This window comes from Nanorana parkeri, unplaced genomic scaffold (assembly GCF_000935625.1).
Source record: "Nanorana parkeri isolate BGI_ZX_2015 unplaced genomic scaffold, ASM93562v1 scaffold510, whole genome shotgun sequence".
Taxonomy (NCBI): domain Eukaryota; kingdom Metazoa; phylum Chordata; class Amphibia; order Anura; family Dicroglossidae; genus Nanorana; species Nanorana parkeri.
Genome location: NW_017306778.1, coordinates 195,498 through 207,651, shown reverse-complemented (window position 1 = coordinate 207,651; position 12,154 = coordinate 195,498). Strand labels below are relative to the sequence as shown.

General features: G+C 41.6%; 1 protein-coding gene across 1 annotated transcript in view; it reads left to right on the top strand.

Annotated features, from left to right (window-relative positions):
• The window catches only part of ASMTL (acetylserotonin O-methyltransferase-like), a 54,155-nt gene that overhangs the window by 21,826 nt on the left and 20,175 nt on the right, over window positions 1-12,154 (top strand). The window contains exons 8-9 of the mRNA XM_018561249.1: window positions 3,572-3,977; window positions 8,700-8,862. Coding sequence (XP_018416751.1) covers window positions 3,572-3,977; window positions 8,700-8,862 — 569 coding nt within the window. The remainder of the gene's footprint in view (window positions 1-3,571; window positions 3,978-8,699; window positions 8,863-12,154) is intronic.

The following is a 12,154-nucleotide window of genomic DNA, read 5'->3' as shown; positions in this document are numbered from 1 at the left end:
GATGTCCAACAAAATAAAATTGTATCTTAAGCCAAAACTTTTTTTTTTCTTCTTTTTTTAGTTTTGAATATGGTGATGATAGGGTTAGATCTCACTTTCTCTTTTTGCTCTGGTGACCACTGTCTCTGGAACTACAAGTGAGGGAAAGAGCCAACATGTTTATAGTATTAGGACAGTTTGTCAGATTATTTATTCAGAACGATTTATCAAGAATGGGATGGCACCACCAGATGTAGGCAGTAGCTCTAGATACATTATAACCTTTGATGTATTCCATCGCCTTCCTATAAAATTAATTCATATAAAATATTTAAATGTACTTCTGCCATCCATCCAAGAGAACCTGTTTCCTGACTAGCATTAACCACCTCCCACCCATGGCCGTTCCTGAATGGCCGGACAGGACCCTTATAGGAGCCGGAGGGCGGGAAGAGGTCCTGCCCTTCTCCCCGCTCCTGTGTCAGCAATTTAAAAAGCCAGCGTTGGCTGTTACATTCAAGCGATCGGGCGTCTCTAGAGACACCCGATCGCTTGTAGTAGCTGCACCTAACAAACCTTACATCACTTCCTGCATTCAGTGTCACTCTCCGGTTACAGATGCCAGTGAGCAGCTGATGAAGCAGATCTCTGCTTCATCAGCTTCTCTGGGGGTCCCTAGGTGACAGGGGTCTTGGAGACCCCTGATGTCTCCATAAAGAGGACCTGTCATGTGAATTGGCTATCTTAGTCCATTATGTGATAGCAATAAAGTTGTCTAAAAAAAAAGTTTAAAAAAAATTAAAGCATAAAAAAGAATTTTTTTTTTTTTTTAAATAACACAATTTTTTTTTTCAAAGCCCCCCTACATACACACGCAAACGTGTCGGGTGCGCCAACGTGCAAAAACGAGGATTCAGCCTATTGTGCCGCACATGTTACATATTGCCACGAACGTCGGAATGAGAGCAATAATTTTAGGGCCATTAATTACTGATAACACTAAACTGATGAGCGGTAAAAGCTTTGAAAGCATTGCCTATGGGTGTGGTCGTCGTCTGCGATTTCGCGGGCGCGCGCAATTTTAAAGCTTGACATGTTTGTTTTTATGTCTATTTACCCGATGTGACCCCGTCTTTTATATTTTACAAAAAAATTGGGGCGATAATAAATGTTTCATAACATTTCATAGGTAAACAGGTTTTTTTTTCAAAATTTAGTGCACTTTTTTTTCTCATATATAGTAAAAAATTAAAACCCCAGTGGTGACTAAATACCACCAAAAGAAAGCTCTATCTGTCCCCAAAAAATGGTATAAAATTAATTTCAGTACAGGTTGCATGACTGAATAAACGTCAGTCAAAGTACCACAGCGCCGAATACTGAAAAATGGCCTGGCCAGGAAGGGGGTTTAACATAATTGTTAGGCTTACGGAAGCCTAAATACTGTGTATACCTTTTAATAAAGTAAAGTTATATTCTTTCAGGGGTGTGGAATTCCTATTGCCCGACGCCCGGGACATGCAGTTTTAGGCGCTGGGCGAGTTGTTTTTTTGTACATTTAGCCCTGCTCCGGACAAGCAGAGCTAAATGTACAGTGGAGAGCCGCCGCTCGTTTAGTACAAGTGATCTGATCAGATCACTTGTATCAATCGAGCCGCGGCGATCGTGTCCGTCCGCACCCCCGCTGTGGTTTTTGGGGTCCCCTGCTCTTCTGGGGGACCCGGGACAATGGCTCAGCCATAGAGCCTGTAGAGCAGATGAAGAATGTCCATTCTTCGTCTGCTCTGTGTGATCACTGAGACCGTAGCGCTGTAACCATAGTGGCACCTGTCTCAGCTGTCAGGAATTGCACAGAACATCTGTTCTGTGTTGGAGGGCAGGTTCCATAAAGAAAACCTGCCACCTCCAAACTATCACATAGGGGATTTTAAGCCCCTATGTCAGTGATGGCGAAACTTTTTGAACCCGAGTGCCCAAACTGCGACGCAAAATCAATTTATTTATCTCAAAGTGCCAGCGCTGAAAATAAGTTTGGTATTGCAGTTTGGGAGCTCGGGTTTAAGAAACGTTCAACATCACTGCCTAACAGCCTTGTACGGCTCTCACGGGGGACCTGAACGTCCCGGATCGCATCTGTAACAGGCAGATTAGACGGCCGCTTGCGGGGGCCTCCCGGGGGGAGGAAGCAGCTGTCTAACCTACCTGTTTATTTGCAAGCCGGGTCAGTCGGATCTATTTCAATTGGTGGTCCCTGAACGCAGTGGTGTATTCTGGTTTGGGGCTGCCCTAGGCAAGGCAAAACTTGGGCACCCCCACTAAATTTACCCCACCCCTTCCTGTTTAATACTTTTTGCGTGACCTGTCAGTCGCTGGATACAGTGCAAACACTATCCAGCTTTTGACATGTTGCGCTATTAGCATAGCAGGAAAGCTGTGGTCTCAGGGGGGCTTAGCAGGATTTGGGGTGAGCTCTGATCGGTCTATGGTGGGCAGAGCCAACCACAGATACTGCACAGGCCCTAAACCCTGCAAAGCCCTCCACAGATCCTGCACAGCCCCCTGGAGGCCCTGCAGTCTGCAGGGTCTCAGGGGGGCTGTGCAGTTGTGATAGGAATAAAATTAGGTGGAAAAAAATTAGTAAATAATAAAAAAAAAGTAAAAAATAAAATATATAAAAATGTAAAAAATAAAATAAATAAAAATTAAAACCAACCCCGCTGCCCCTGCCATCTGCATGCAAATAAACGCATCACTGCCCGGCTATACTTACCTTTCGAGGAACAGTCTCTCCCCTCCGCCAGTATGGGTGTACTATCTGTACCACATACTGCTGTCCAGCGCTGTCCTGCCCTATGTATTTTGAATTTCGCTCACAAATTGCAAGCACTCATTGGTCAGCGTGGACAGTCAAATACGTTTTGATTAGGGATGCACCGATACTAGTATCAGTGCCGATACAGAGTATTTGGGTGAGTACTTGTACTCACTTAAATGCTCCGATACCTTCCCCGAAGGAACTTACGGCCAGAGGAAAATTTTCCTCTGACCGGCAGTGCCATTGAGGAACATGGAGCCATCTTCCCCTGCAGTCAGGAAGCCGTGCGGCAAGTAATGACCCGCGTCCTGGTCTCCTGTTTGGCTGGGAAGCCGGCTCCTTGCTGATTGGCTGGAAAGCCGGCTTCCCGGCCAATCAGCATCGAGCCGGCTTCCCAGTCAATCAGGTCATTACTCGCTGCCCAGCTTCCTGATTGGCTGTGAGGCCGGTATCCCGGCCAATCACAATCAAGCAGGCCAAACAAAATGGAGCCGCCTTCCTGTGCAATCAGGAATCCGTGCAGCAAGTAATGACCCACCTCCTGGTTTCCTGATTAACCGGGAAGCCTGCTCCATGCGAGCGGAAGCACCTGCATTGGTATCGGCAAGTACCAAAAGCCAAAAATCGGTACTCGTACTCGATACCGAAAAAACGGTATTGTTACATTCCTAGTTTTGATTAAAACAATTTTTTTTGTATTGGGACAAGTAGATTGCCATGAAGGACAAGTATATTAATTTATAAAATTGTCTAATGACTCTTTGTTTTTTTTTCCAGGGACAAAGCAGGTGGCTATGGGATTCAGTCTCTCGGGGGAATGTTAGTAGAAAGTGTACACGGAGACTTTCTAAATGTAGTTGGTTTTCCCCTGAACCACTTCTGCAAAAAGCTTGCAGAGATCTACTATCCACCTTCCAAACAATCCATTCATAGGATAAAACATGACTCCATTCCATATGTAGAGAGCTTTGAGAACCTCAGTGATGTGGAGAAAGACTGCTTCTCTCCCAGTAAGACCGACAAGAAGAAAGCACAGAGGGATTGCGACAGTAATCCTTGTAGTTCTGGACCCTCTTTGAAACATATAACAGTTATTCAAAATGGAGTTGAAGAAAAGCCTAAAAGCAGTGTTCAGCTGCCCTCAAAAATTATTGAACTTCTGGATGGCTTTAAAGCATCAAAGGTATGTGATATACAGAATTGTATGTCCTTTTTCTGCTCAAATCCAGTCATTCATCTAAATATAGTGGGTGGAATTTACCAAAACCAGAGCAGATAGAATCTGGAGCAGTTGCCCATGGCAATCAATCAGCATCTCTTCAGTTTGCTCAGTTAAGATTTTAAAATGAGAGAGAGAAGCTGATTGGTTGCAGTGCAGTGCAGTTGTTTGTCCTTAGACATTCTTGGGTGCTTTTAGCTGTGTGTTTTGGTTCATTATTCTGTTGGAGGACCCACAATCTGCGACTGAGAAAGAGCTTTCTGATACAGGGCAGTATGTTTCACTGCAGAATTCCCTGATGGTCTTGAGATTTCATTGTGCCTTGCACCAATTTATGGCAGCCCATGCCAAATGCAGCAAACCAGCTCCAAAACATAATAGAGCCTTTTCCATGTTTCACAGTAGGTAGAGTGTTATTTTGTTTGAAAGTTTACTTGTTTTGTCTGTGAACATAGAGCTTATGTTACTTGCCAAAAAGCTCCTGCTTTGTCTTCCATGTCCAAAAGATGTTCTTACAGAGGCATTGTAGCCTGTCGGTATGCATTTTCGCAAATTCAAGTCTCTCTTATTTTCTATTTATGTTTCAACAGTAAAAGTCAGTGTTTTCTTTCTTTGAGCCCACTGTTGCATAAAAAAATGACAGATGGTATGATCAGACTCTGATGTATGTTGACCTTGGAATTCAGCTTGTATCTCTTGAGAGTTTTTCTTGGCTCTCTACCATTCACACTATCCTTCTGTTAAATCTGGAGTAATTGTTCCTCTTGCAGCCATGTCCAAGGATGTTGGCTACACTCCCACCGACCCTAATATTTGTAATTGTAGTCACAGGAGCATCAAACTGCTTGGAGATGATCTTATAGCCTTAACCTTTAACATGCTGGTCTATATTATTTCTGATCTTCTCCGACAACCTTTTCCTTTGCTTCCTCTGGACCACATTTAGTGTAATGCACATGGTAATACTAAAAACAGAGTGAATAATTTTCTCCATTTAGATAGGCTATTGACTGATTAAAAGATTGAAGGTAAGTGTGATACTTATTTAACAGAAAACAGTTAGTTTGAAATATCACTATAATCCAATTATATCTTATTTTTCTAGCAGTACCAACACATCTGTCCAGGGGGTTTTAAAATATCTTTCTAGAATAGGTACTAATTTGTCTCTTTGTTTGCTTTATTACAAGATATAGCAAAGACTGCTACACAAGACATTTGCTTTTCTCATCCCTTTTAGGAGCAGCAAAGCATTTTATTTCAATGAGCTTTAAGGGTATCAACAATTTAGTCACTTGAAAAAATATTACATTTGCATATCTGTTGTTCCTATATAAAGTATTTTTATACAATACGTATATAGAGCCCTGAAAGGCTCAGTTAAAAAGAAACTGCAATTTGTTCTACAATGAATTTGCAAGTGTAATAATTTCAAGTGACTAAATCTCTGATTACTGTACATAGTTTTAAATTGTTGTAGTTGTTTCCTGAGGAAGCCGTTTGCACCATGAAATGCGTAAAATGACCTTCTCTATCAACATACAGTATCTTGTCAAGCACATCATAATGATGGACAGCATCATTACTCTGCACTAAGGTTTTATGGTGTCCATTTGGAATTTGGCAATGATGTGATACATATGTGACAATTATGGAATGACAAAGTGGGGGCTTCCTTTTTTATTTATATACTGTTTTTAACAATCATACATTAAGTTTGTATCATATGGGATTTAATGAATTAATTAAACTAAATATGACATTTAATATCTAACTATGTGTCCTCTGAGGTACCTTAAAAGTCAGTGAGTCATACATTTGAATAACTCATTGCATTAATACCAGTAAAAAAAATTGTAAACATTTGAGTATAAGTCTACCGAAAGGACAGGTTTACTTGATCCTAACCTGTTCTAAAGATGGCCATACATGAATTAGAATTTCCATTTGAAATAATTAATCGGAGCATTCGATCTTGCCACCACAAAGTCAACTAATTGAGTTCAAAAGCCCTTAATTTCATCCAGACCTGCTACTTAAAAAGAATCTTAGACATATTAAACAGATTTATTTTGTGCCTAGCACATGCATGTTACAATATGTATAATTTGTACCGAATTAAAATCACATTCATGGTCAGAATTTCACTTTCATCCTCCTCCTATGGCATGGAGTTCCATTATTCATTCTGCTGCTATCTATGAAATGAAACAACTCTTAACAGGCTCTTACATAATAGTATGTAGGTGTATCTTGGATGTCAGGTATAGAAATTTTGACATTGAAGGCCCTGGGAGTTATACAGAGCTGATGGATGATTCACCCTCCCAGCATTTACGTAAAACTGAAATTTTGGTTTGGAGTGAATTAATCTTTTACCAGTTTTTTTTAAATGTGTTACTATATGATTGTATCTGTCTTTACTTTAAATGTCCTGTATCAAAGGCAGACAAGAAAGGTGCCTTTACTTATGTAAACATAGCTTACAGAGTTCATCAAGAAACCAGAGGGACTCTAATACGCAAATAGCATTTCAACTTTCCTTGCAATTGATTAATCCTTATTATGTACAGTTTCACTGACCAGTGGCATTGGAGGGTCCTTTGCAGCTTGAGATTGAAAGTTGCAATTTGCATGTTAATGCTCACCCCAGCTTTGGGACTCCCTAGGATGGTCTGCTCTATGTGACTTTATATGAAGGCATCATTGGGTGCCTACTATAATGTATTCCTTCAGCTTGGGATATTTAAAGTCAATGTGACTGTAACATATATCTGAATCTAAGTATGCGGATTCAACCATGATACCCCACAATGCAAGAGACTTCCCTTGGTTTTCTCTTCTGCAGATTTTTTTTTTTTTTATCCTTAAGCAGCCTCTCAAAGTTCTTTTGGCTCGGACGGTAAATAAAAGGGTTGGGTCAGCTATTCCACCCTATTCAAGGAATTACTTCTCATTCCCATTGCACTTATTACTGCAAAAGACCTGAAGTTTAAGGGCTAGTTCACACTATCCTCAGTGCATTCTGTCCTGATTAGGGTGGGAGGGGGCGTTCCGGGCCAGGTCAAGTAAGAAAAAGTAGTGCATGCACTTTTTTTTTTGACCGGAACGCAGGCACTGATGTGCCATGCGCTCCAGTGCAGCCAATCGCATTGCGGCCGGGGTGTGTGGCTACGGTGCCATTGCGTTCAATGCACTGCCATGCCCCCGCCCGCCCCAAAACAGCCAGCCGAAATGTGATCCAGTGCGTTCCGGCTCGATTGTGGTCGGAACGCACTGAAGATGGTGTGAACTAGCCCTAAAGGCTGAAACTAGAAACTGCAGAATGCTTAACTTGTATAAACTGTATAGGTATTATGTTTCCAACATACCATGGATCTTTGTTATACAACCCAATTCTTTATTGGTGTGATCACATCACAGTCCAATATAGTGCAATGTTTCTGGCTGCACAGAACCCCTTCATCAACCTGACCAAGGGGTCGTTGTGGATTTCTCCAATAAAAAAAATCTCGACTTTGTAATAAAGATCTATGTGCTAGTTGCATATTTCCTCTAAGGCCCCTTTTTACATGATTGTGTCAGGAGAGGATCCGTGCACAGATCCTCTCCTGATCCCAGAAGTATGGATCATATGTCACCGCTGTGACATCTGTGTCTGTACAGTTTTGTTTTTTTTTCTCCATCTTGCGATGGGGGAAAAAATGAAAGTCCCCGACCCTATGTGTGTCTATGGGGAATTTGATGTAAATGAACATGTGTCCGTTTACATCAGATTAGCCCTGATCTGGCACGATCCGGTCTGTCAAAATGGATCAGTGACCGGGCCGGGGCTAACCGGGTGTAAACGGACCCTCATCCATTTACACATGGCTGCCCATAGACTTGTGTAGAGCGTCCAATTGGGTCCAGCTGAAAAACTGACAGGTGGACCCGATCCGACCGCTCATGTGAAAGGGGCCTAAGTGACGTTACGGGTACTGGAAGCATTAAATGGGAAGTGCAGGGAGAGTAAAACATACTCTCCTCACTTCTTAGAGCGGACATGGGACACTGCAGCTGTCACCTGCCAGCCGTATACCGAAAGCTGAGAAATTATGTAACTGCTGATTGCTCAGCTCACAATCACTGGAGGGACAGGCAGACAGTAGGGGGTGGGCACCGCTAGCTCTTGCTCTAGAATGGTAGAGGCAGCTGTCGCTTAAGGAGCCTGGTGAATGCGTCATGACCCTGCACTGTTAGCAGATGGCGGATTTTAGCACATTATCTGTTGACTTTGGGTCACAGGGGTACATTTGTAAATGTACTTCTGTTACCCAAAAGAGAAGTAAAGTAAATTAAAGTAAAAAGAAAAAAAAGTTTGGATTTACTTTTATTTTAACAGATTTTTTTTTTTAAACCTCGAGTTATCGCATATTACACTCTACTGTATTACATATGTAATTTTTCATTTCTGACTACACGTACACCTAAACGTTCTTTCAATGTGCTATGTAATATTCTATTAGTAACATGTCTTGTATATTTTTAAACTTCCCAAATATGTTTCATGTTTTTTTTTTTTTTACTACTAACAAAAAGTGTTTCATGTATAATATGTATAAACCAGACTAGTCCTTGTCCATGTGTACAATGTAGATAAATGTCCAGTACTGTGATTTCCTCTGTTTGTCTTTCTGTTTACAGACATTGTTTGCAGCATCTAAACTGAAGGTCTTTGATAAGTTGAAAGATAAAGGTGCGCTGAAGGCCATGGATATTGCGGATAAGATTAATGCTTCTGTACGTGGAACTGAAAGGCTTCTTGATGCCTGTGTTGCCCTTGGCCTGCTAGAGAAAACTCATCAAGGTGAATCTTAGTGGTAATTTATTTCTGTGTAATGTTTTAGTCTTGAAAACTTTAAAATGAGAGCCAAAAATCTATCAGGATGTTATAACTTTTCTATGTACAATTGATTTCCACAAGCTAACTTTCAGGGAACAAAAGAATATTAAGCTGCAGCCTTCCACTTCAGAGAATAGGAACAGAAGGAAAATCTCCTACTTACAGATTAAAAAGACCATGTAGCTAGCATAAAAAAAAATCTAAAATAACTGCCCCGTAGAAGAAAAAGTTGTATACTTGTCTGTCTGGTGGTAGGCAAATGCATTCTGCCACCAAGGCAACATCTGTATCAAAATTTAAAAGGAACACATATTTGATATTGTATCTTGATACAGATGTTCGCCTGTGTTTTTCCTAATGGAATGAAGTTGTGTCTGGACTATTTTAACACCTCCCGTCCATTGACCGCACCTAAATGGCCGGACAGGAGGCTTGCAGATGCGGGTGAGTGTTTTAAGATTTCCCTCCCCGCCTCAATTTGTGGGGATACGGTCAGAAATTTAAACAGCCAGCGATGGCTGTTTACATACAAGCATTACGGCATCAGTAGAGATGCCCGATCGCTTGTATTTTCTGCTGCTCTCCTTCATCAGCTTCTCTGGGGTCCCTAGGTGACATGAGGGGTCTCCATAAAGAGGAGCTGTCGCATAAATTGGCTATCACATAGGGGGCATCTTACCCCCTATGTGATAGCAATAAAGTTAAAGTGACATTAAAGTAAAAAAAAAATCTCCCTCCCCCAATGCTAATGTTAGCACTTACCTTAAATTATGTCTCTTATTCCGATCTTCTTCTTTCCTGATGTTTTCATCTGTCCCTCCAGCAGTGCGGTGGCTCTCCGATCCAGCACTGACTCCTCTGTCCTTGCTGGCACTTCCGATCCCGCGTGTCTGCGTGCGGGTGCATGCGTCCATAGAATTACCTTGCGTCTCTGCTCGTCTCCCGGCCGAAAATCCCAACTGCACCTGCCCGCGCAGTTACGGATTCTCAGGCGGGAGTGGGTAAGTTTAAACCGCTGTTTAAAAAGCGTTTTCTAATTTTTGAAAAAAATGTTGCTTATACCTACTGCTTGCTAGCAGTAGATATAGGCAAAAACAACCCCGGAGGGTTTAGAAACCCTTTAATGGTAAAAAAACACACATAAACATGCTTCGGGTGCGCCTAGTTTTTTTTTTTTTTGTTATATGCTAAAAAATTAAAACCCCAGTGGTGATTAAATACCACCAAAAGAAAGCTCTATCTGTCCCCAAAAAATGGTATAAAATTAATTTCAGTACAGCATTGCATGACTGAATAAATGCCAGTGAAATTACTGCAGTGCTAAATACTGAAAAATGGCCTGGACAGGAAGGGGGTTTAACACCCTGGTCAGCAAGTGGTTAATTGGTGTGGTGCTTTCATTCCTACATTTTTGTTCACTGTCAAGCCAAAGATATTCTAAATAGTTGCCCTGTACTGACCAGTCAGATTCCCCTTTTCCAATTTAGAATGAAAAGGTTAATGTGGGACTGTTTAGACTGCCTGATACAGTCCTCACCCTCCCTAGAGAATAGAGTTGATTGATGACCTATGGGAGGGCGCCTGCCTACTCTGCCTAATGGTAAATCTGGCCCTGTGGATAACGCTGCCTTTGAAGTGGTTGCTTTATCTATACACTGTACATGCATTGCATGCTATAAACACATATTATTTTTGCAATAAATGGACAGAGGCCTGCTTTAATCCATGAATATCCAAGGCATGATCTGCTACCAGCATTTTCAAATATATTAGCAATTAGTTTACATGAATGCAGGATAGTGTTGAGGGCAAGTTGTATTTAAGTTTTAATAAAGGACCTGTTTATTAATGACTGGATACAGGCAAAGACCTCTGTGCACTCCAGGAGAAAGTCCACTGAGAAAGTTATTTTATTTTGTGATGGTTTATGTAAACTTCCTGTCATGAGCCTGTTAGTTAGCAGCTGGTTTTTAAGGAAGAAAGATAAGGGAGTAAAAAAATAGCACTATTTTCAAGACAAGGTCGAACAAGTTGGGTAATCTAGACCCAAGCGGCTAGTTACCATTAGACAAAGCCTATCAAACAATACATATTGGCTATTAGAATGCAATCATCTGCACACACATGTTAAAATTATGGATAAAAAAATAAATCCTAAATCGTTTTTATTGATTTTAATTAGGGCTGCGGAAATTAACGATTAATCCCTCGATTAATCGTTAATTTTTTTGATCGATCAAAATTCTTTTGATCGATCAAAGTTCTTTTGATCCGTACTCACCTCTCCGTCGGCTTCCGGGTCTTCCGTCGGAGATCCGGTGACGTCACGGACATCAACGTCACCGGACTCTTCCCCCCTTCCCCAAGTGGCTGTCAGCTAACGAAGGGAAGGGGGAGGAGTCCGGTGACGTCACTGGACTCCTCCCCCTTCCCTTCGTTACCCGATGGTGCAGCTTGGGCCGGTGAGTACACATCCCAACTCTCCCGGCCGCCCGGGAGAGAAACACTTTTTACCGGAAAGGATTAATCTGCTCAATCGAGCAGATTAAACCTTTCCCTGCGATCGTTTTTTAAAAAACTTTTCTGACATCGGGAGCCGCGGCCTTACCGTCAGTCACAAAAGAAAAAAAAGGCATACGATTGCATAGCTAGATTCCTATTGGCTATTGCACTTAGCAATCAGCAGAGGGGGACCTGAATTTTTCTATCAGGTCCTCTTCTGGTCACATCACTTTTTTTTTTTATTCTAACAACTGCAACTGGCAGAATACTAAAAAAAAAAAAAGTCTGCAGATAGCAAAGAAGCTATTGCTTCCTGTGCTATCTGCCATCATTTCAGGGGGGTGCTCTCTCCCAGCCCCCCCTAACCCCCCCTCCGCGGAAGGGGGTGTAACATTTTCCTTATTAAATTATTTTTATAATGATAATTTTGTTAAGATGCCCAAGCATAAGTTCAGAACATGAGTTCCTGATTGGCTCACATGCTGTTAAGTTGCAAAGCACAAGAAAAGTTGTTTGGACTGTATCAGGCTAATGCCAGTAGGGTCCCGGATAATGATTTTCATGGCTATTGTATTTTCCTTTTTTAACAAGTAAGAGTATGCCATCTGGGCCATAGGTTATTGAACATGTGAAACATGTAATATAGGATGTCATTGTGAAGAAAACACTTCTATTTAAAGCTGAAATGTAATCTGCTTACATTTTGTTTTCCCTGGCCCCCCCCCCCCCCCCCCCTCAACATTCCTTCAGGCCT